We start from the raw sequence: 24,766 nt of genomic DNA, 5'->3' as shown, positions 1-24,766 counted from the left end.
CTTTGCATTACTTATTTCCAAATGTATTTCTGACCCTCCTCTCTTTCCTGAACTCTGGGCTCAAATATTCAACTATAGCTGTTATTTCCAAGTTGAATGTCTAGAGGCATCTCAAACTCAACATGGTCAAAGCAGAAATCTTATTTCTCCCCAAACTTGTTTCCTCCTTGTCTTCTCGGTCTCAGGCATCAGCACTACCATTTGGCTAATTGCTCAGAAATTTAGGAGCCTTTCACAACTCTCCTGTTCTCTCGCTCCCCATAAACCTCTGATTCATCAACAAGACCTTCAGTTCTGCCTCCAAATTAGATCCTGCATCTTTACATTTTTTAGTATCTCTACTACGACCAGAGTCGTCCAAGCCATAAATGTCTCTAGACTGAACAACAGCTAATATCCTACCTGGTGTCTCTGCTTTGACTCTTTTCTCTTACACACAGAGGCAGAGAGTGATTTTTAAAAAATGCTAATTAAATCGTATCACTCCCCACTTTAAAGTCTTCAAGTGGTTGGACAGTGCACTGAGAATAGAATGAAAGGGTCTTTCAAGGGTCTTTCAAGACCCTTTGTGATCTGGCTTCTACCAGCTCTCCGACCTCATCTCAGGCACTTGCCCCTCTGTTCCTGTGCCTTGAAAATGCCAAGTACATTCCTATGTTAGTTCTTTGCACTAGCTGTTTCCTATGCCTAGAGTGTAATTCCCCCAGATCTTCTTAAGGCTGGCCCTTTTCTTTCATCCATGTTTTGGCTCAAATATAAAGTCAGTGAAAACTTCTCTCATCTTTAGTTCAAAACTTCTCTCATCTTTAGTTCAAAGTTGTGCTTTTTCCACCACCCCCCTCCACAAGTCACTCATTACTATTGTATTATTGTTATTCACTGCAATTATGATTACCAGAAATAATCTTATTGTTTTCCTTTTTTTCATTTTAATATGATCTGTCATGGTAGGAACCTTGTCTGTCCTCGCAACTGCACACCTGGTGCCAGTAGTGCCTGGCACAAAGAAGGCCTGAATAGATCATTGCTATATCTACAGAACACGAATGTCTTCATTTCTCCTGAATCTCAAGCTTTTTGTAAGGCCCTTGTAAACTGACCAGCGAACTTTTTTTTTCTCGTGATAGGAAATTGTGGGAAAATTGACTTATTCCAACTTTAAAAGAAAATGAAATACATTTTCTGACATTAAAAAAAAAACTCTCAGAGAATTCCAAAGGGCATTCATTGCATTAAGAATAATTCCACTATTCTAGCTTAGCTGAATCTGGTACATTAAGGAAATTACACTTTACCATGGATGAAGCGAATCACTTTTTAAGTAAGGACGGAAACTGCCAACACACATGTAGACCTTCTCAGACCATCAAATCCAGAGAGAAAATCAGGTCTCTTCTAGAGCAGTGAATGACACAATGTTTTGGGGGACATTCAAGACTCCATTACTGACCCTGGGAACGAGGCTCAAAGAGAAAATCACCTTGCAATGTCATGTCCTGGGTCAGAAACAGAGGTCAAGACATAAATAAACAAATATTATAAACAAACAAAAAATGCAACTGAGTGCAAAATAAAATATGCATATTCGTTTGCCTGTGTGTGTGTGTGTGTGTGTGTGTGTGTGTGTGCTTGTGCTATATAAGGGGAAGGACTAGGTAAGTGGAGAAGTGGGCTACATAATTTACCTGGTCCACTGCAAAAAAAAAAAATTATTACGCATTCCAAGATGGTGACAGGCAGCAGATCGAGGCCCTGTGCACCTACCTGCACAGTTACACACCCTGCGCAGTGTGTGAAGCACGCCCAGGTGGGAGGAGAAGATTAGAGTTCATCTCCAAACACCCCCCCATCTCCCCACCCCCGCCAAAACTACAACAACAAAGGCAACAACAAGAAACAGATATCAAAACTAAAGCAGATGGTGTCCAACTTTGACGGTGGCGCTAGTGATGGCGGTGGCGGCTGAGAGCATCACTCCTAAAAAGCAGACTTTAGAGTGATGGCAAAGGAAAGAAAACGGTTTCTGAGGCTCCCGAAGTAGAAACGTCAGACACAAAGAATAAGGTAAAGGGAAAGAGGCCACATCAGACCTTCCTCCTTTCTTTATGTAGACAATGCCTTCTCTTTCAAAATCCTAATTTCAGTGACTTGTGTTTGGTCTGGTGCCTTGGTAGCTGCGGTGGAGCGTGTGGGATTGAGGATCAGGGTGTGTCAGAGTCAAAAAAGATAGAGACAGGTTTAAATACATTTCCGTGGATTGGCTTCCTACCCTGTTTGGCAATAAACCCAAGGGCTCCTAAAAGGAGCCGGGATGTACGTGGGTTTCCAAGGACCCTCTATTTTCATCCTCCCTCGACACTCCGAAGGTAAGACCCACGGAGAACCGCAGGGCTGGGCATTCTTGGGTCCAGCACAGGTCACCTCACTGGTAGAAGTGCGTAGTCCTCGGACATTTGGAAGAGGTGGCGGGGACTATGGGGACCGTGAAGCTCGCGGTCCGGGGCAGCGGGCTGCAGGAGGTGCGCCCCGTCCCCCCCGTCGGCAGTCGGGAAGCCGGGCCAGCGGAGAGCGGAGTCCGGGAGGGGAGGGTCGGACCACGCCCGCGGAGGTGGCCCCGGGCCCTGCCGCTCAGTTCTGCTCCGGCCTCGGGAGGCTTAGGCCCCAGGAACCTCGGGCGGAGGGGGCGGCGACCGGGAACCCTGCGGCCACTGCGGCCGCACGGCCGCGGCTCTTGCGGCTCCGGTGCCTGCCGGGTGGTGGCTCCGCAGTGCCCGCCCCCAGCTCCCCTTCCCCGCCCCTCGCGCCCCCTTCCCCGCCCCTCGCGCCCCCTTCCCCGCCCCCGCCCGGCGCCCTGGCCTCGCTGACCCGCCGCCCCGTCCCTCCGCGCGCGCCGCGGCTGCTGCTCCTCCGCGCGGCGGCGCCTCCCCCGCGCGCCGCCCGCGCTCCCGGCGGCGCAATCCTCCCGCCTCGGCCATTTTCCCTCCACCCCCTCCCCTCCTGATCCTCATCCCCTCGCCCTCCCCCCGCGCGGGGACTTTTCCGGAAAGTTTTTATTTTCCGCCTCGACTCTTGAAGAAAGAAGCTCCCGGCTCGGCGGCAGCAAAACTTTTCAGCTGTCCGGACCCGCGGCCCTCGGCGCGCCCGGCCGAGCGATGAGCGCCCCTCCGGTCCTGCGGCCGCCCAGCCCGCTGCTGCCCGTGGCGGCGGCGGCGGCGGCCGCGCTGGTCACGGGGTCGGGGCCGGGGCCCGCACCGTTCCTTGCTCCCGTCGCGGCCCCGGCCGGGGGCATCTCGTTCCATCTGCAGATCGGTCTGAGCCGCGAGCCGGTGCTGCTGCTGCAGGACTCGTCCGGGGACTACAGCCTGGCGCACGTCCGCGAGATGGCTTGCTCCATCGTCGACCAGAAGGTAAGGCGCCGCGCGGCTCCGAGCCCGGCGCCTCCCAGCCGCTCAGGGGGCGCTGCCAGCCCGGCCGCCCCCTCGCCGCGCCAACTTTCCGGCTCCGGGGTCTCGGCCGGGAGCCAGCCTCGCCGGCGCGCTGGAAGGGTTTGGCACCCGCCGAGGTTGAACGCCCGCATCCGAGGCACTGCGCGCCCTGTTGTCCAGTTCTCCCCTTGCCCCATCCTCTTATATTCCCGATATCTCTAGGGTCTGCATCCTCCTCACCCATTCCCATCCCTTTCAGGACATTCCCAGGTATCTTGCTCTTTTCGGGTCGCGCCTCTCCCTTCCCCTTAAGACTTCCCGGCTCTCCCCTCTCTTCCTTCTGCACCCTGGACCAGCACATTCCTGGCGCCGGAATCCTCCTTCCTGCACTAGAGTTCCCCCGGGGACACGCTCAGCACGATTTCAGCACCCCTCCCCTCCCCTTCAGGCCCCTCTCCCAGCTCAGATTGATGCTGAGGAGTTCCTGGAATGATCTGGAGAGGAGGAATTTCTCACCTGTCAAATAAGCTTTGAAGAGAGAATGATTGACTCGGCCAGCTGTGAAAACAACTGACCAGACCACGACTACCCACTTCCTTGTGGTCTTTTATTCCCAACCTTATGTGAACATGGGAGCAAATTTTTCAACGATAAATCTGAAAGTTGCAGTCTTCTTGATTTTGATTCCCAGGGTACTGATAGTGGAGCGTTGAAGCTGGGACACAGATATGTAGATGGTAGGGGTACTGTCCAGGAGCACCCGAGGCTGGCTGTGCCCTTAAGTTTGAGGCTGTGGGACTCTGGACAGCGGCCACCAAAGGCAGGGTTGAAAAAGGGCCATTATCCTGGACCAGGCCACCCGAAGAGGAGACCTAGCCCGCCCACCAATGTTTATAGTGCAATTCCGAATTTCAGGTTGTGTCTGTAGCCATCCAGAGGGATGTTGCATGGAAGGGGGTGATAAGAGTATAAAGGAAAGGGGGCCATGGCGCCAGTCTTCTTAGTATAAACAGCAAGTGTTTAGGGGTGGAGACAGAGGTCTCTAAAGGTGCTGAATTTCAACCCCTGGAGGACTGACTAGTACTTACCTTATAAAGATCACTTGAATAATCATGAAAGCTTTCTTTAAACTATTTGGAACAGAATTTGCTAAACCTGCCTGTTGCAAATTGTGGCACTGAGCCCAGGAATATTAGGAAAAGCCCCAGGGAAAAAATCACTAATCTAAAAGTTGTGAAAGTTCTGGAGGCCAGACTAAGGTAACAGCGAGTGCCAGGAATTTTTGTTTATTGAACGTAGTGACATTTTGTAATGCATGTTACTCTTAATTTTTTGCAACTTCCACAAAAATTAGACAAATTTTGTCTAATTCTGCTACAAGTCATATCATATGATTTATCATCAGTATCGTGGAGTGTCTGTTGCAGGTGAAAAGGAGCATTCTCCTAGGCACTGAAAGCCTTCCCTTAATGGCAGTTGTAGTCTACAACAATTTTCACTGGGGTGCAACCCAGTTAATTAAAGGACAATACTGAATAAGCATATAAGCAAGGTAAATTAAAATTTCTTTAAAAAGCTAGTGTAATTGTATAGAATTTTAATTGAAAGCGAGTGATAGAGTTACAGGTAATATTAAGTTAATATAGACAGACTGTTTTTGACCAGCTTTAAAACACACACACGCACGTACATATACACACACCTTGATGGAGTCTAGGATGGGGAGAAACATGTATGGTTCAAGAGGTTTATGACTGGAAATTGATTAGAGAGCGAATTCTTATCTCAGTAGCTACCAAGAGGGATGTTATATGGAGGGGGTGATATGCGTGCAGAGGAGAGAGGCAGCAAGCACCTGTGGAACACAGTGGACTTGAGGGTAGTGGCTAGGATATTTAGAGAAAGTAAAACTGTGAAAAGGCCTTGCAACTAAGATGAACTCAGATTACTAGGAGTCTCTGTAATCGTCCACATAGAGATATCAAACCAAGGACATCTGAAAGATGGATTTGCTGTGTGGAATATGTTTTAGAATGCCAAGAATTTTATGGCAGAAGGAAAATTGGAGTTCATGAGCTAATGGAGTCCTGAGTCAAAGCTCTTGGGGAGAGACCTGGAGAAATACTGGAAAAGGAAAATCATCAGCCCTGGTGGCTGAGATATAGGGGGAACCCCTTCCTTCTATATTTACTCTAGTAGTTCTGTCCCGAAGAGTTTGAAACATCTGACCACTTGGGATAGCCAGAATAAAGATCTCACTTACACTTTTTTTTAAGGTTATGGCAAAGGGAGAGTTAGATTTAGAGATGTGGATTTGACAGTTATTATGTACAGGATACTGTAAGTAAGTATTTACTGGATTGTGGGTCTAAATAGGAAAATTTTCATCTATTTATCTGTCTTCTGTCATCTATCTTGAGATACAATTATGGCCCCAACAAGATTAAGAGGGCTGAGTATCCATCACAGGATAGCAGAGATCACTTTGTTTTGTGACAGTAGAAATGGAGGAGGGGTCAATGTGTAGTTAAGGAAGTAGAAGGAGGTCCTTTGTTCCTCATTTCAGGTTCTCTTGAAGTACTTTTTCAAGATACTAACTCCGAGGAAGGATGACAGGAGAGAAAAAGAGAGAGGAAGGGAGAGAGGGAAGGAAATGGATGTTTTAGGAGAGTGCTGGGAGTTTGAAGTCATTTATAATTTACTATGTAGAATGGAGTCATGTTGAACTCACAGCAGAATTCTCCAGATTTTCTGAGCCCTCCACATTCACTGTGTTACAGCGTGTTAAGAGGGTTTTCATATGATATGTTTGAGAGTTTCCTAAATACTAACAGAGATCAGACTAGCTTAAATCTTTGGAAGTATTAGCTGACAGTCCAGTTTATATCAGCAACATCCATGGGACATTTTCTGTGGGATGAGCGCTTGAGGTGTATAGAGCTAAATAAGAGAAGTCCTGTTCCTGAGAAACAATCTTTAAGTGATTATTGCTATTATTTAGAATTCAGAGTATAGTTTTCTTTTTAATTATATAGGTTTGAAAAGTGGCAGACATATGATTGTACTTGAAAATTTTTGATGGCAGTTGATCAAAAATATTCTTATTTTAAGATAACTGTACCCCAGATATGTACTGAATTATATAGCTAAAGATTTAAAAGATTTTTTAAATTATTTTTTAAGTTTAATTTTTATTTTATATTGTAGTATAGTTGATTTACAATATTGTTAGTTTCATGTATATAGAAAAGTGATTCAGTTATTTTAAAAAATATTTTAGTTTAGATGAAAAATCTAGTGTTCCATTTCTGTATATAACAATTTATGAATGTAGAGATAGAACTAATTCCTTCTTTTTTTAAATACTAGCTTAAGGTTTTATTTATATTATGCTTATTTCTTTACTTTGCAAGCGTGTAACCTTGAAGGCTGGTTGTATGTAAAGACATGTATCATGTTAGTATACATGATTATTATTTTCTGGAGGGTAAAAAAAAAATAATAACAGTAGTTGACTTCACTTTGAAACATTATTACTTTCTACTCTCAAAAGAACCTTGAATATACAGACTAAGAAGGAATTGTTTTCAAATAAGGAACAGTATTCCAAAAGGAAGAATTACTTTAGTTTCATAGTACATCATCTATGTGTCTACACACACACACACACACACACACACACACACACACACGTTTTTAAAACAAGCAGTATTAATTTGGGGATGTGGGATGCAATTAATATGACCATCCATTCATTTTGTCTGTTATTTTATTAGAAAGACGACTCATATTTCCCTTTTTTTTCCCCCCGGTACGTGGGCCTCTCACTGTTGTGGCCTCTCCCGTTGCGGAGCACAGGCTCCGGACGCGCAGGCTCAGTGGCCATGGCTCACGGGCCTAGCCGCTCCGCTGCATGTGGGATCTTCCCGGACCGGGGCACGAACCCGTGTCCCCTGCATTGGCAGGCAGACTCTCAACCACTGCGCCACCAGGGAAGCCCCATATTTCCCTTTTGTATTTACTTAAATGGAGTAATAACATCTATAAGACTCCTGGCATAGTTTCACTTTGCATAGTCGTTTATCTGACCAAAGAAACTAAGGAGTGAGATTTTATAGACGATGGCTCACTAAAGGAATAACAAAGGTTAGTGCCTTGGTTTGAGAGCAACTGTGCTCTGCTTATAGTTGTTTTGCTTTCTTTTTTTTCTTTTAAAGAAGATGTTGGGGGTAGGAGTTTATTAATTAATTAATTTATTTTTGCTGTGTTGGGTCTTCATTTCTGTGTGAGGGCTTTCTCTAGTTGTGGCAAGCGGGGACCACTCTTCATCGCGGTGCGCGGGCCTCTCACTATTGCGGCCTCTCTTGTTGCGGAGCACAGGCTCCAGACGCACAGGCTCAGTAGTTGTGGCTCACGGGCCTAGTTGCTCTGCGGCATGTGGGATCTTCCCAGACCAGGGCTCGAACCCATGTCCCCTGCATTAGCAGGCAGATTCTCAACCACTGAGCCACCAGGGAAGCCCCTGTTTTGCTTTCTTAATTGTAAATGGTTTTTCTAACACTTGTAGTGTCACTTTAATTTTTATTGTTAATTTTAGCTATTCTACTTCTACACAGATTGAGGAAACTGGAAGTAAATAGCTGCTTGATGAGGCCAGCATATGTGGACTAACAAAATCCTTTTAAGCTAATAGGTGTTTGGGTCTTAGGTATATTTTTTTATATGTATTTTATATTTGTCACCATTATATGTTTATTGATTTCTGATTTAATGATGAAGTATAGAATGTATCAGTTCATTAAGCGATTCTTAAAGTAATATAATGCTTTAATACTATATATCTAAAATTTTGCTTTCAAGATTAGTTAATAATAGGATTATATTTTGATATACAAGTAATGCCTATGTAATATATATCTAATATATACATACATCTGTAGTATATTATCTAAATATCTGTGTTTTGAAGCATAATTTCGAAAGCCTAATTATTCATAGCCTCCAGATGCTGAAGTATTGTTTTATATTTTGCATTGTAGGCTGCAAAACGTGGGGCCTTGTTATATATCTCATAATCCAAAAGAGAAACTCTGCTTTATGATTTTTCTATCAATACACAGAACTAAAAACCTTTTCTTATCGGTGTATACTGTTTAACAGTTTTCCCAAGGAAATACCATTTGAGTAAGCCTTCCAGACTTAGGGCTGGGAAGAATTGGACAAATATGTGAATTACTTTAGACCTTTAGATTCAGGATTAAGATAAATTTGAAGGAATTTTCTGCAGCAACTATAGTGTGTGTGTATGTGAGAGTGGAGGTTGAAAGTAGGGAGTGGAGCTGGAAAACTATTAATGAAGTTTGAAAATTTGTCCCATACTTCATGACTGCATTGCTCTGTATCACCGGACCCCTGTCATAATTATTAAGGGAGATTTAAAACTTTATTTTGCCAATTATTATTACGCTTTTTTTTTGACAAGATGACTGTATGTAGGTCTTCACTATTTTTGCATAAATGACTTTTTTTTTAACATCTTTATTGGAGTATAATTGCTTTACAATGTTGTGTTGGTTTCTGCTGTATAACAAAGTCAATCGGCTATATGTAGACATATATCCCTTTATCCCCTCCCTCTTGCATCTCCTTACCACCTTCCCCATAAATGACTTTTAATGACCTTACTAGTCAATACAAACAAATTTATAATCCTATGAATGTATGGTTGTCACTTATCTAAGATTACTTTGAAGAATAAAGATAATATGTGTAAAGGATTAAATATACTGCCTGGTAGATAGGTGAATAATAAATAGGATTATTGATGTGTGAGGCTTTATGAATTAGCATACTGTTTTGTTAACAAAGAAATGTATATTCTATTATCTCATTCTTATCTCAATATAAAATTAAAATCGTATTAAAAAGCAATATAGCTGTATGGTCAAGGTAACTCTTTTTTTTTCTGCCCTGTATAATAGAGCAAATCTTAGGAGTAGCTGCATTTTGATACTGCCTCTGAAATTCAACCTCAGAATTCCTCAAGGAGTAATTTGATTATTGCTAAATGAAAAACACGTATGTTGATGAAGTAAAGCATCTTTTTATTGCATTTTATTATTTTTGACAAGAAGTTGATTTAATTGCTTTTCAGTTTCAAGTGGCATTCCAATGATATTTCAGTTGATAAAAAAAAAGGGACATAAAATAGGTAATTGTGCAACATTTGGCAACATAATGATTCTCAAACATGGTCCTCAGGACTGAAATCAAAAGTTCCTTTGCAGATCGACCCTTGATGTGAGGAGGAAGGCACTTGGAAATGACTTACGGAGATCACATTTTGCTGCGGTGCTAGCATATAGAGCTTATTTGTTAAACTGTTGCATCTGATGAACATCTAATATAACGTGGTTGGTTGTGCACACGCAGAAGTGTTATATTGGGATGAGAGGCGATTTTACTGGGAAACGATTGAGACAACAGTTTGGCTAAGCCAATCACAAGTCTTTTTCCAGATCTTTTCACTAACTACCACTTACCACTCATGGGAGTCCATGCTCCTTTAAGACAACAACAATCAGTAATTATTCATCCATCTTTTAAAGAAGAAAAATGGAATGGATAATTACATGAAACCTGTGTGTGTGTGTGTGTGTGTGTGTGTGTGTGTGTGTGTGGTGTGTGGTGTGTGTGTGTTTGTATTAGATTGGAATCATTGAAGAAGCTCTCAAGCTGTAGTGAGAAACTAGTAGTATAATCAAGATAGCAAAGCCTGGACTCAGATTGGATTAGAAGTGAATAAAATGCAGTTCCATTGGAGTTGATCATAACATGAGAATTCTTTGTTTTATTTTTATATTTGTTTGTGTTGTTTCTGTGTGTTGAGGATAGCTAATGCTTTTGACCTCTGACCTCTGATAGTCACCTTGGTTCATCTGAAAGCTCTAAACCCAAATGTGAAAATAGAGGTTGAAAATATAGGGTGTTTTTAAAGATAGTGCTCATCTTTTAATTTCCCCAGTATTATTCTAGAGAGGTTTTGAAAATGAGATTTCAGTTTCTTAAATCTTTCCTTGGTGCTGGAATATGTTAGAACAACAAGAAAAATAATGCATCAATTTTTCTCTTTCTTCTGATAACGTTTAGATACAGAGAAAATGGTTATTTTGCTCACAGATATTAAAAATTCTTTTCACATTTTCTACAAGAATATGTGAAATTTCTCCCAGGAATTCCTCTGATACTGTCAAACAAATATTTTTGTACCATTAAAAATTGATAATGACAGCGCTGCTTGACGTTGCTTGGCAGCAGAGAAACCCACATTATGCTGTTTCTTATTCTGTCTTTCTAGTCTCACAGAAAACAGATAATTAAATAAATAAAGCCTTTAATTACATGGCCACTATGGCCATTATGGAATATCATACAATTTATATAGTTATAAAGGTGAGAGTTGGGATAAAAGTCTCACATATTGAGACAAAATTATGCTGGTCCAAATTTATAATTTCCTATATAGAAGTTTCTTCCAAAGTTGCAAAAAGGTTTATTTGGCTAAAGCTAGACAGTTGATACAGCAGCTAAGCAGTGTTGGCAAATATGAAGATTAGATTTTTAAATATGCAATCATGCACAAATTTTGTCCAACTTATTTTACTGAAAAGAAAAAAAGTTATGTACCCTTCACTGCTTCACTGGATTTTATTCTGACTAGGCCACTGATTGATGAGGAATTTGTTGAATTTAGTCACAATTTCAAAAATTTCTGAATGCCTCTCTCCCTGTCCACAGCCACTTTTTTTCACATATATGTTATGAAATGAATGAAAAGTATGAATGTGATAATGAAAATATGAGCCACGAGCAGCTGTGGCTTTCACCATTGTTAAAAGCAGAAAAGAGTTGAGGGGAATAATGGGGACAAGAGGGGTGGCAGTTAAGCTTTGGTGATGGCTTTGAATCCATGGTGGCTGAGTAGACTTGAGTAGGCTACCGTGGGCGAGGCTGGTGGGATTTTGAGACTAGTGGCACCTTCGGGCAGTGAAGGAGAATAACAGCAAAGCTCTGACCTCTTATGGATTGAACTAGCAGGAATGGTCCCACCAAGTAAAGCCTGCATAGCAATCGGGAGAGGTATGGAAGTGGCTTTTTACAAACACAGTTGGTACTCTTGGGAGGTTTTCAGAGTGCCACAGACGAGAGGTTCAAAGAGCAACCCCACAAGGATTTGACTGTGAGAGTTTCAGGAGGAGCTTGTCCTGGGAGCCTTGGACCCTGCTCTACAAGGTTCTCGGGCCTCATGGTAACAGTGACCTGCAAAGGGGAGCCTACAGAGCAACACCTTCCTGTCAGTGACTCTGTGTGCCTGTCTGTGTCTTGGCTTCTTTGCGTTTGTCGTGTCTGATTTTCCCAGTAGCCCTTTGTGATAGTCATTTTCTCTCCATTTTAAGGATGAGGGAGCTAAATAAGGGTCAGAGAGGTTAAATCATTCACCCCAGATCACATAGCTGCTAAGTAAAAACCATCCAATTCTTTCTTCCTTTCATTGTAGGTAACCCTAAGAACAAGGAGGGCTGGGAGGGCCATAGGTCTATATACAGAGTTTGGAATTATCAAATTGAGGGGGAGGGGAAATGTTAAACTCCCTTATGTTGGGTGAAATTTATTTAAAAACACTTCAGCTTTGACAGTGTGATATTATTTCTGTTAGTTTAAAGTATTCCTTAATCTGGAAGACTTCCCTTATGCCGGATTCACATCCTAGTTAGTGGTCAGCTGGAATTCTAACCACTTTGGAGGCTACCACTGCACGGCTTCTTTCATCTGTGGCAAGATACCTACCCCAGGTATTGATAATTAGCATAAGGGACATTAAATATGGACTCTCATTGGGGATATTAGGGCCATTAGAGATATGTGATTGCCTAAAGTATTTTAGAGACATGCATCACCCTTGAGGAGTCATATGAACTGTAATGTATCTACTTGTTAATATGTTGGGTTTTATTAAAATAAATATCTGTGTGGCAGGATCTGGTTTGGTATTTGCTTTCAGCCAGTCGTCACCCATCTTTAAATTTCCAGACACCACTGTTATTTATCCAGAGAAGTTAATTACCTTATGTGATTAAATTTCCTGGGTTGGTTCACAACACTTCCTTCCAAGGAAATATGGACACAGTGGTGTTTTGGAAGAAGTGATTATGTTAAGAACGTGTATTGATTCGTGTGGCTCAAGACTAGTGTATGTAAAGAATTTTAGGTACCCGTGAACATCAGTGAATCATTTCTTCTTGAATAGTATATTGATTCTGAGCAGATTTTGAGAAAGTCATTTAGGGTCTTAAGAAAAGTGCCTGTCAGTGGTTGCTTTTCATTGAAGTATTTGGGTTGCCTGTATGCACATGCTTAGGATTATGCTTTTCAAATATGTTTCCTATTTTTATAAATTTTATGTATTTGTTTGCTTATTTTTGGTCAATTATAAATTAGTCCCCACCCTAAGGTAAACTTAGTCTCACTTGTGCATAATCAATTACAAGCCATGTGGAATTTTTCTTTCCACTTTAGTAGTGCTCACCAATCTGGATTGTGAATTGTCTTGTGTTCCTTTGCATTGTCTGTGTACAGGGCTAAGGCCAACACTTACCATGTAGACTAACAGTACTGTTTTTACAAAAACATAGTTGTATATATAGGTAGACATGATTTGATTTAAAGTATTATCATAACTCAGTTATATCCCAAGGGTTCCTGCCCTGAATGACCATTGGGAAGCCTATAGTAAAGTAGCTACTCGGCCCTAATAGATTAGAAAGGTACCTGAAATATTGCCTCTTTCTGATATATTTGGAACTTTGGAGCTTTAGTACAATGGACAGGTTACATAGAGAATTATCTTTTTTTTTTTTTTTTTTTTTTTTTTGCGGTACACGGGCCTCTCACCGTCGTGGCCTCTCCCGTTGCGGAGCACAGGCTCCAGACGCGCAGGCTAAGCGGCCATGGCTCATGGGCCCAGCCGCTCCGCGGCATGTGGGATCTTCCCGGACCGGGGCACAAACCCGCGTCCCCTGCCTCGGCAGGCGGACTCTCAACCATTGTGCCACCAGGGAAGCCCCTGGGAATTATCTTTTGATATGACTCACTGATAGTCTCTTGGCTGACAGAAAGGGAGCAGAGCTGTCCAGCTGTACTAGAAATCTGAATTTACTAGATGTCTCCTAGTGGAGTACTTACTGTTCTTGTAAGCCTTATCTTCAGATAACCTGTCTTGAACTAGGAGGGCATGGCATCAGTTGTTGTTCGAGGAGTAGTGAGGTGGATCACCCATGCCTGGCTCTCTACCAACGATCAATGCTGAGAAAAAATTGCGTAGCTTTAGAGTGCTCTCCAGACAGCAGGGTTCTGTGCCCTTCCCTTTGACACATGCTAATTCCATCTATTCATGTGGCATGAGCTCTTGTCACCTGGGATGTAGATTTTTAGAGTATTTAAATAAATCCTGTAGCTTGCATAGATTTGCAAAGAATGAAAGACTAGATATTGCATGATCTTTGCTTTTATTCAATTCCTTGGGAAGAATCGGGAGCAAAAGTGAACATAGAGTGAGGATGGACTAATTAGTAGAGTTAAATACAGTGACCAGATGCCCACTTGTCTGGGATAGTCCCAGTCGTGTCTGTTTTCCAAGAATTCTTTTTTTTTTTTTGCGGTACGCGGGCCTCTCACTGTTGGGGCCTCTCCTGTTGGCGGAGCACAGGCTCCAGAGGTGCAGCCTCAGCGGCCATGGCTCACGGGCCCAGCCGCTCCGCGGCATGTGGGATCTTCCCGGACCGGGGCACAAACCCATGTCCCCTGCATTGGCAGGTGGACTCTCAACCACTGCGCCACCAGGGAAGCCCTCCAAGAATTCTTTTACGTTGTATGTTTACTGATAAAAAACTGTGGAATTTTAAGTTAAAAACAACAAAAATCTTACTTAGGACAGACATTTTATTGCCTTTTGGCCAAATGTCCTTGTATATTTAAATATAAAAGCAAAACTTACACTTAGAATTTATTTTGTGGAGTCACCAGATTATTTATATTAACCATGTCACATTGAGTAATTTTTCTAAATGGAATCTTAAGCTAAAAACAAAATGAAAACCTTACTGTGATTAGAATATTACCCCGTTTGACCAAAAATTAATGTATAACTTAAAGATGAAGACAGTCAACATTTAGAATTGATTTCATAATCCAGTTAAGTAGATCTGACTTTGAATATAGTATCTAAAGTAATTTGAGCTCTATTTTTTCCAACCAATCAATGTAAATCAAGGTATTGTCATACTTATGTATGTTTTTTGTTTCAAGCAGCAAATAATTGTACTTATTCTGATAGTTCATACTACCCTTATTAATTCAAGTAAGTAAATAGAAAGGCCTGCCTTGAAGCTCCAGCACCCTTGGCAACCATCACAAAGGTAGAGTACACTGACTTACATGCAGAGGGATAACAATTGTCATAGTTTCAAGGTGTACTTTACTGTATTCTCTGGTCTGCAGAAAATATAATGCGGTTAGCCAAAAAGGAGAGAAATTACACACAAATATCCTTGATTACTTAGAAAACTTGTCTTATATTTAAAGAAAAATAAGGCAAATAAGAGAGATAATTTCTTTGGAAATTATATTGTCCCACAATAACAATGTGTAGGCTGTAGCTCATATTTTCTTAAGATGTTCACAGGCATAGCCTGGAAGAAGCAAATATATGAGTTATACCTGTTCTTCTATGCTTGATTTCTATTGATGAATATACTGTTGAAGTAATATTAAGAATTTTAAATTCAGAAATTATAGTGTTGAAAATAATGCAAGTCAGTGGGGTCTAAAACCACTTGAAAAGGAACTTGATTTTGTATAATCATTTCTGTTTAGAATTTTCCCCACATGGAATATTATAATTTTATACTTCAATTAAATAATTGTTTTTCTTTTACTTTGAAAATTATAAAATTACCACATATAATAGGCTGAATAGTGACCCTCAAAGATGTCCACATCTTAATCCCTGGAACCTGCAAAGGGTATGGCAAAAGGGACTTCGCAGATGTGATTAAGTTAAGAATTGTGAGTTGAGGAGAGTATCCTGGATTCACTGGGTGGGCCCAGTCCCATCATGTGAGCCCTTAAAAGTGGTGAATCTTCCAGGTTAGGTCAGACAGGTGAGACCGAAAAGCAGGAGAGATTACAAGTATGAGAGGGACTGGATCCCCTTTTGCTAACTTTGAAGATGGAAGAAATGGGCCAAGAGCCAAGGAATGCTGGAATCACTATGAGGGGGAAACGGGAGGAGTCAGATGATAGTAGTAGGAGGAGATGTGACAGCAGGAACTGGAGGTGATTCAAGAAAGGGGTCATGAACCAATGCAGCTGAAGCTAGAAGCTGAAAAAGGCAGGAAAGATGATTCTCCCCTAGAGCTTCCTGAAGGAACCATACCTTGACTTTAACTCAGTGAAACTGATTTTGTACTTTGATGTACGGAAGTGTGAGAGAATAAATTTGTGTTTTTTAAAGCTGCTGAGTTTGTGGTAGTTTATTACAGAAGTAATAGGAAACTAATATACCACATTCGCTTGAGAAAAGGCGAGAAATTCAGATAAATCCCCAAAAGGGAGCTCTATTCATCCTATAAATGAATATGCTCATCATAACTTGCATATAGTTCTTTTTTTCTTTTCATTCGGTACTGTCTTTCTGTGTCAGATTTTAAATATAAAGTGTTCAGTGCCCTTGGGGTTAATTTTTGTGTGAAGAAAGGCTATTCAGATATTTACTTTGGTTTTAGAATTTAATATTCAGGGTATTAAAGTTACAGATTCAGATGTTAGCCTTAATCTTTCTAGTGCAACTTATAAATAGTTTAATTTTTTAAGTCTAGTAGATTTTAGCAATCACATTTAAGGACGTTTGAAGAATTAGTATCCTTTGCAAATGCAATTATTTAAATACTTTCAAACGTTTCAAAATGCATTTCTAAATTTAATGTATTCTGTTTTCTTTAAATACTGCAATCACCTGCTTGATAAACCTTTATATCTTCTTTAGTAATTCTTATACATTTTATAAATGAAACTTATAAATATGCAAATATGGTAAAATTTAAGTTCTTAAATGTTCCATTGCCATATACATAAGCCAAAATTAATTGCTTAATTATATTTATATAATATGCACAAAAGTATTAATATGATGGTTTTGACTCTCAAACTTTTCTATATTTAATTTCAAATATTCCCATTTTTGAAAGATGTTTTTCTACCTGTCAAATAATTATGTGATTCCACACAGTTTGTGGAGTTCCCTCCCCATATAAATTCTGCAGTTGTCTTCTTAGCTTGGTTAAGGTTGCATAAACACCAGTGCCTTTAGCTGGGATGGAGATTGGATTCTTGCTGGAAGTATAGGTCAGTTCCATGGAATCCTGTTTCTGTCTCTGATTCCATTACTTCAAGAATGGGGGTAATCATGTATCCCATCCCTGGATTCAATTTATGTATTACTTCTGAGTGCTGAAAAGTCTCAAATTCCTATCCAGATTGATCATTTGATTGGATTTTGAATCACTTTAAGTCCTAAGATAAATGAATCCCTTTTCTGTCTACACTAAAGAGCTTTGAACCTAATGGAATAACTGCATTTTCATATTTTTTTCTTAAGGCTCTTAAGGCTACATTATTCTTAGAGATATTAAGTATGTGATTGAATGTTGGCCCTCTCTCAGGGCCTTGCCTGACCATCTAGTCACAACTCATAAGATGATTCTCCTAACTTGGTATTTTCCCCTGTAAATAAAAGAACACTCAGGGCACCACTTTCTAATATCTGAATAGAATTGGTATATGGATTTATCACAATATGTTTAACTTGTCTCCTACTCTTGGATATTTAGGATTCTTTCAATTCTGGGTTTTAGTTTTTTTTTTTTAAGCATCTTTATGCATATACCATGGCAGAAATTTTCCTACTTACATATATAACATTTATATTTGAACTTATCTGTTAAAATTCCTAAGATTAATATTGTCTTTTAATATTTTAATACTGTCTGTTAATATTCCTAAGATTAATATTTAGATTATAGTTTTTATTTTAGAATTATAGCGATTCTTTGCTTTCTTCAATTTGAAAAGTACAAATGCATAGGGTTTTGGGGTTTTGCTCTGCTTTTAGAGAGAAAAGTGAAGCAAGCAGCAAGATGCAGAATAAACTTATATTTAATAGCCAACACTTAATCCATCATTGGGTAGACTACATATGGAATATATCTAGCAAATTCACAGTGAACAAATAATAAAATTTAAAAAAAGAACACTTTCCTTTTTCCTGTTTTCTTTTGTAACAACTGGCCTGATATTTTCTCTGTATATCCAAATTCACTTTGATCTTTTAAAAAGCAGTTTGAAAAATACACATTCCTATAAAATTTCCATAGGATAATTTCTTAAAGATTAAAATTTCATCCTAGCTTGCTCTTACAGTTCTCTGTAATGTTCTTTAGATACCTGAAATGCAAAGAAGAGGTCCTTAAAGACCTAAGTGTGAGTGTCATCTTTACATGTCTGTTTTTCTCCAAAAGTCTTTTCTTTTGCAAAAGAAGCAATTGCATTATTTATTCAATACTGTAGAGCTGTCTTTGATAATTTAAAATATGTTTTGATTGATAAAACTTTGATTTACACACAAAGGTTCAGGAACGTCTTTATTGAGTAAATTGAATAAGATTGAGTAAATCACATGAGAGTGTAAATACCATACAGGCAGCCATCTTTGCCTGTTTCTCCTTTGTTACATCCCAGGGATCTAGAATAGTGCCTGGCACTGAATGATTTGAAATAAAGATTTGTCCCATTATTTACTGGTTAAGTTTCTAGAAGCAGAACTGTGTGATCAGTCTGTATGCAAATTTGTCTTTAGTTATATCTGGTCTATTTGCTTTCTAGGAAGTCCTCATTTCTACTTTTGATCCGTAATTGTTATTCAAATCATTGGGTTTTTTTTAAAGTGAATTAGAAATGTTTTGGGAGATAAGATGTACTTCCAGAGAAAGTTGGACTGTTATTTGAGGAAACAAGCAAACACAAAATTCTGGGATTTGAGTCTCATCTGAGGAACTGGTATTCCTCTCATCTAACTGGGCCAAGAATTTGAAGCCAGCGAAAGCTTTCCTGAAAACGTTTTATGATTGGGCCTGAATAAATATTTGTTGAATTGAATTGAGTCTTTGGAACAGAAGGAGTCTTTTGTGGTTGTTAGTGGATACCTAGTTGAAATATTATGAAAGGCACTTCAGTGTTTTACTTGTCAAATCTCAGCCTAATTTACCTGTAGATTTTAAGAACATAATTGTGGAAATAATAAAAAGTCTGACATATAAAATATAGTGGTAGGAGAGACAGTGATGGAGAGGAAAGAATAATGTCTTTGCGGTTGTGGGGGGGTGAATCAGAAAATAACACAAATTCAACCAATGTTAGCTGGAAGTCCCTTTGCTTTTTTTTTTTTTGTTTGTTTTTTTGTTTTTTTGCTTCCCACTGGCTTGTGGAGTGAACTTGAGAAGCTCGGATGGGCTGACAGGGAACAGGGAACATTCAACAGAGTGGCCTCCAGCAAGGAACTTTTTTAATAGTTAATAGTCACTAGTTTGGCTGCTTTGATGTGAGTCAGTAGGATTACAATTTAAAAACATTTACCTTTTCTTTGTTTCCTGCCAATTCTTAACCTTAGTTACTTTAATTTCTTTACTTTTTATGTCACAATTACTGTGTTTTATATTTCTTAAGTCAGATTTTAGCTTTTTAAATGATTTAAAGTTATGCTTTTTTTTTTTTTTGGCGGTACGTGGGCCTCTCACTGCTGTGGCCGCTCCCGTTGTGGAGCACAGGCTCCGGACATGCAGGCTCAGTGGCCTTGGCTCACAGGCCCAGCCGTTCCGCGGCATGTGGGATCTTCCCGGACTGGGGCACGAACCCGTGTCCCCGGCATCGGCAGGCGGACTCTCAACCACTGCGCCACCAGGGAAGCCCAAAGTTATGCTTATTTTTGAAAATCATTTTTATTCATACTTTTAATACTTATTGTATACTAGATGGCAGATGTTAAATTATATATCTATATCTGTCCATCTATATGTGTGTATGTTTGTGTTTCTTATTTGGGGGGGTATTTTTTAAAGTCTTTTCTTAATTCTTTTTATTTTCTGTTCATAATTTTAGCTCTTGACAATCCAGATTTACACCTCATATGTTTTAAATTTTCTGTCCTGCTGTTAGTATCTTTTTTTTTTCCTTCATAATTTACGTTCTCATGCAGTTTTAAGTCTTCTCGGACATTCTTAAATGTCTGAGTTGATTTTCTCCAGAGTCACAAACACCACTGGGTGGATATCATATTTGATTTTCTGCAGCCCTGTTGCTTTTTAACATAACATCCAGTCCTTGGATGAGGAATCTGTGATCACCCAAGTACATAACCACTCTATTTGGGCAAAGAGTTGCGTGCTGTCAGCCAGAAGTTTGTGTAACTTCAGCAGTCACTCCTGGGGAGGGCTTCTCCCAGCCCTTGGTGCCAAGCCAGGGAAGATGACACCCCCATATCAGTCATTCATAACAGGTGGAACAGTAGTGATTTTGTACCCGTGATTCTGTTTAAAACTATCCTGCTTCTAGGCTACTTATACAAGGATGGTCCCCACCTTTCCTGGCAAGATTTTACAAAGAACGAAAAAGCTGGTGAGAACAGGAGTTATCTCAACTTGGCTTTTTCACAGTGAAAATTTTCTCCACTGGTAAACAGTTGTTTAAAGTCATCAAGTGTATCTTTTATCCAGCATCTTAAGAGTCGAGCTCTTGATATTGAAAAGAACTTTCTCCCTGTTTATTTTTCGATTAGTGACCCTACCTCCCTCTTCCCCCCAATTCCTTGTGGTGCAGGGATATGGAAGACTAAGACTTCCTGGAGAGAAACTTGGTTAAATTTCATGAATTAGGCCAAGTTACAACACTCTTGATGGTGTAATGTGACCTTCCTGCCTTTCTCCTCCAAGAATTTTCTCTCTGACTCCCTTGAAGGTGTGCTCTTTCATCTTGATGGGGTTCATCTCACACAGTCAGTGTGCTGTGCATATGAAAATCAGCTTTAGAGGTGACATCAGTCATCTGGCAGTCCCAGAGTACAAGTAAACTGTCTTCAGAAAAAATACCATGTGTTCTTCACAAATTATTGATTTATTGGCCTTTTGTCCAAACTGATTTCCGATTAAAAATCTTAAGTCTTGTTGAGGCCACTGATTTTTTATACTAGGAACAGTCAGGAATTGGATGCTATTTTGTACCACCTCTTTTAACTGGAAATAATATCAAATTACTTTTAGGTTTTATTAATTTCACCTTGGCCTTTGAATCCATGAAATAAGAATCAGTTGTGATTTAACTTATTTGAACTCAGCATACAGCCCTGATCATTTAAGCTCTATCATAACCTGCTCAGTAAGGGACCATTGGCATAAACATCAGTAGGAATCAACTTCTGATAGGTCACTTAAGATAATATTAGCAATTATTATTATTATTGTGAGTATTATCCCTAGTACAGCTAACATTTGTCAGCCATTACTCTACCACTCTTAAAGGGCCTACCTAGTCTAACTCATTTACCCCAGAGGTAGATAACAACTTTTACCCTCATTTTACAAGTGAGGAAACTGGGTCACTGGAAGAATTATCCAGTATTACATAGGCAGTGACAGAGTTGGGATTTAACTTTAGGCATCTAGGCTCCAAAGTTCATGTACTTAGCCGCCAGACTATATCTATAGAACATCTTGAACATTTCCAGGCAGATTAATAAACCTGAAAAAACAGTGGCCCCTCATCCCTTTAGCTTGTGTCTTAATCATTTGATAATACTTTTGAATGAGCTAGATGTCTGTTATAGAAAATACAAAGAAAATATTCTTTTCTAAATGGATAAGTTTTATTATTTGAAAGTACGAGGAACCCGGACTAGAGACTGATCCTGTTAATTAATTATTGCCATAAAGACAGGTACCTATAAACTTTTCTAAATCTAAACTTACTATGTTTCCAAGCTTATAATTGATTTTAAAGAAGCAATTATATATATGCATGTGTATTTGTACCTGTAAAATATATGTATTTGTTAAAAGCATATATAATTAATATAAAATGTAGATGCATATTTAGGTTTCTTGATATCGTCACAAATAGTTTATCTTAAAGAGTACATTAAGACTAGTACTGTACAATATTAGGCTTTCTTTGGATACTTTACTAGATTTGTATTTTCACTTTTTAATTATGGACTCCATATATCTATAACCTAACTTCAATAATTACAAAATATAGCCAGTTTTGTTTTATTAATAATTAATTTCTTGTTCCCCAGTCATTATCCCTTCATCCTCTTTTCCCCAGATTATTTTGAACCTAAATATTAATATTTATTTTTAATTAAAGTTCTGGAAAGTCTTCAGAATGAGTTTTGGAGAGAATGTGGGTGTTGTAACAGTACTTTCTAAGGGGGGATGCCTTGCATTTAAGTGCTCAGCTCTGTATGGCTCCTTACATTTTAGTTTTATTGTCAGTCAGGATATGTGTTCCTTTGTTCAACTAGCAACAAAGAAAAATTGTGCTCCAGGCACTATACTGATACTTGCTCCTTAGTAGTATCTTAGGTGAGAGAGATGGGCTTCAAGGGGAATTGCTTGAAGGACAGAGTCCATCCATTCTCCCAGATCTTTTAAAGTACATTCCTGAATCAAGTTATGTTAAACAGCTGTGTGCCAAAAGGCATTGCATTAGTGAAACGTAGAATTACTTGTCGTGATGCCATTAAGCGATTTCTAGGTTGGTTAGTCCGTATGATCCTATGAATCTCAGGTCTAAGGTGAGGCCCAATACATTGTTCATTATGATGTACAGCCTTCTTTGTAAGGAACCTACAGAGGAATTTCTTGTTAAACTTTAGTTCTGAGAATAGTTGTTCGTCTCTGAAGCTGTTCCTAGGCTTCTAATCTCACTGATAGTGTGAAGTGTGAAATTAACATTTTTCAAACTTGTGATGACTGCCCTAAAAGTTAGAGCCAAATTTGAGGCCCAAAGAGCAGGTGTATAGGACTTTATGGTATGGATTTTAAAATTTGTTCCTACCTCTCCTTTGTCCTCACACTTGTTCTTCTTTTTCCTTTTTCAGCTAAGACAAAATATAAACAAATGAATAAAAATCCTAATAATGGTTATCTCTGTTTTGGGGTAAGACAGATGTTTATTATTTTCTTTTTACTTTTCTTAATTGTTTTACGAAAATTGTGGTTGGAGAGCCAGGGTCATGTGAGAATTGGAGGACTCTTTGAGTGCAGATTTTATTTTGTCATTTTGAATTAGACCTATTTGAAATGACCAAATCTTTATAGAACAAGGCTGTTATGTTGAGTACTTTCAGAACACTACCTCATTGCATCCTTGGAGCATCCATGTAGGAGAGAAATATTCAATCCCTCAAAAATACCTTCTAAAGGAAGTGACAACCTCAGCTAAGCGGCTATTAATTTGATGCTTTAGCTTTACTCTATTTGCCTCACTTTTAGAAGGCTTTGCTACTGTTTTGATGATCCATATTATTGATAAAAATAATTTATTCCGGTAAACATAATGTGTTTTGAATGAGTTTCTTGCCGTGAACATGAATTAATCACAATTCCAAAGCACCCTGCTCCACGTTGTGCGTTGTGTCCCGTGAGAGGAGTGACAACATGACAGAGTGGAAAGAGAGATCTGGTTTCCGAGTGGAAGACCCAGGTTATGGTCTTTCCAGATGTACACCCGGTACTTAACTATATGCCAACCACTGTTCTAAGCACTGGAGATGTCAACTTGAACAGCATTGGGATCCCTGATAGTCTCCTAACTTCTGAATCCTTAGTCCCCACATTTTTACAATGTCTCATCTAACAGGGATAACAGTTTCTCTTGTTCCTACTACGGGAGTGGTTGTTGAAGCAATCAAAAGAAAAATGTCTTGAGTGAGTGTTTTGAAAAGGGCCCAGCAGTGTTACGATGGGAAGATAATTTTCTTGATGAAATAGTTTGACATTTTCATGTTACTGTGGATCAGAGGCCAGTGTAAGTTGATTAAATGATACATGTGGAGTTGAAAACTCATAGAATTAATGAACTTAATGCCTTACCTTTTAAAGTGCTTTATAGTAGGGTTATTATAAGAGTTTTCTTTTGCCCTTTCCAAAGCCAAAGGTTTTTAATTAACACTGGCTCTCACTCGGCCTGGCTTGAATACTGTTTTTGCTACATGCTTTCTGAGTAACCTTGGGCAATTTACTTATTATCTCAATTGCCTTTTCTGTAAAATGGGGATAATAAGTGTCTATGCATCATAGTGACTTTTTTTTTAACATCTTTATTGGAGTATAATTGCTTTACAATGGTGTGTTAGTTTCTGCTGGTGATTTTTTAATAATATTATCATGCAGGTTAATAATGTCTATAGGACAAACAGTGCTTTGCACATTCTAAGCAGTCTATGCTAGCTATGATGACATCTCATTCATAGCATTTATTAAGGTCATAAATTCAGGCTTGTATGGGCAAAATCATACATGGTAAATTATTATTTTACATGAACCTCTTCATGTTTAAGGGTGTATTGTATAAAATAAATTGATTCTACATTTTTTTTTCAGTTTCCTCATTTTATTATTATTTTAAATTTTTATTGAGTTATAACTAACATACAATAGTATATTAGTGTTAGGTGTACAACATACTGATTTCATACCTTTATACGTTATGAAATGATCACCACAATAAAACCAGTTACCATCCATCACCATACAAAGTTGTTACATCATTGACTATATTCTCTATGTGTACTTTTCATTCCTGTGACTTATTTATTTTATAGCGGCAAGTTTGTACCTCTTAATCCCCTTCACCTGTTTCATCTGTCCCTCCCACCCTTTGGCAACCACCAGTTTGTTCTCTGTATCTATGACTCTGTTTCTGTTTTGTTTTGTTTGTTCAACTTTTTAGATTCCACATATAAGTGAAATGATATGATATTTGTTTATCTGTCTGACTTATCTCACTTAGCATAATACCTTCTGTGTCCATTTGTGTCATCACAAAGGGCAAAATTTCATTCTTTTTTATGGTTGACTAGTATTCCTGTGTGTGTGTGTGTGTGTGTATATGTATATATGTGTGTGTGTATACATACACACACACACACACACACACACACCTTCTTTATC

The 24,766-nt window shown here is 39.4% G+C and overlaps 1 protein-coding gene across 3 annotated transcripts in view; it reads left to right on the top strand.

Moving 5' to 3' along the window:
* The first annotated feature begins 2,985 nt into the window (after positions 1-2,985).
* Positions 2,986-24,766, top strand: part of PRKD1 (protein kinase D1) — a 345,202-nt gene continuing 323,421 nt past the window's right edge. The window contains exon 1 of one of the 3 annotated variants that reach the window (XM_029237647.1): positions 2,986-3,407. In XM_029237647.1, coding sequence (XP_029093480.1) covers positions 3,153-3,407 — 255 coding nt within the window. In that variant the 5' untranslated portion in view covers positions 2,986-3,152. The remainder of the gene's footprint in view (positions 3,408-24,766) is intronic. The other 2 variants (XM_029237648.1, XM_029237650.1) reach the window with 2 other exon arrangements.

The sequence above is a fragment of the Monodon monoceros genome, unplaced genomic scaffold, assembly GCF_005190385.1.
Source record: "Monodon monoceros isolate NGI ecotype Baffin Bay Population unplaced genomic scaffold, NGI_Narwhal_1 Super_Scaffold_21, whole genome shotgun sequence".
NCBI classification, from domain to species: Eukaryota; Metazoa; Chordata; class Mammalia; order Artiodactyla; family Monodontidae; genus Monodon; species Monodon monoceros.
Note: the sequence above shows the minus strand (reverse complement) of the source record. Positions and strands in the feature narration are given on the sequence as shown.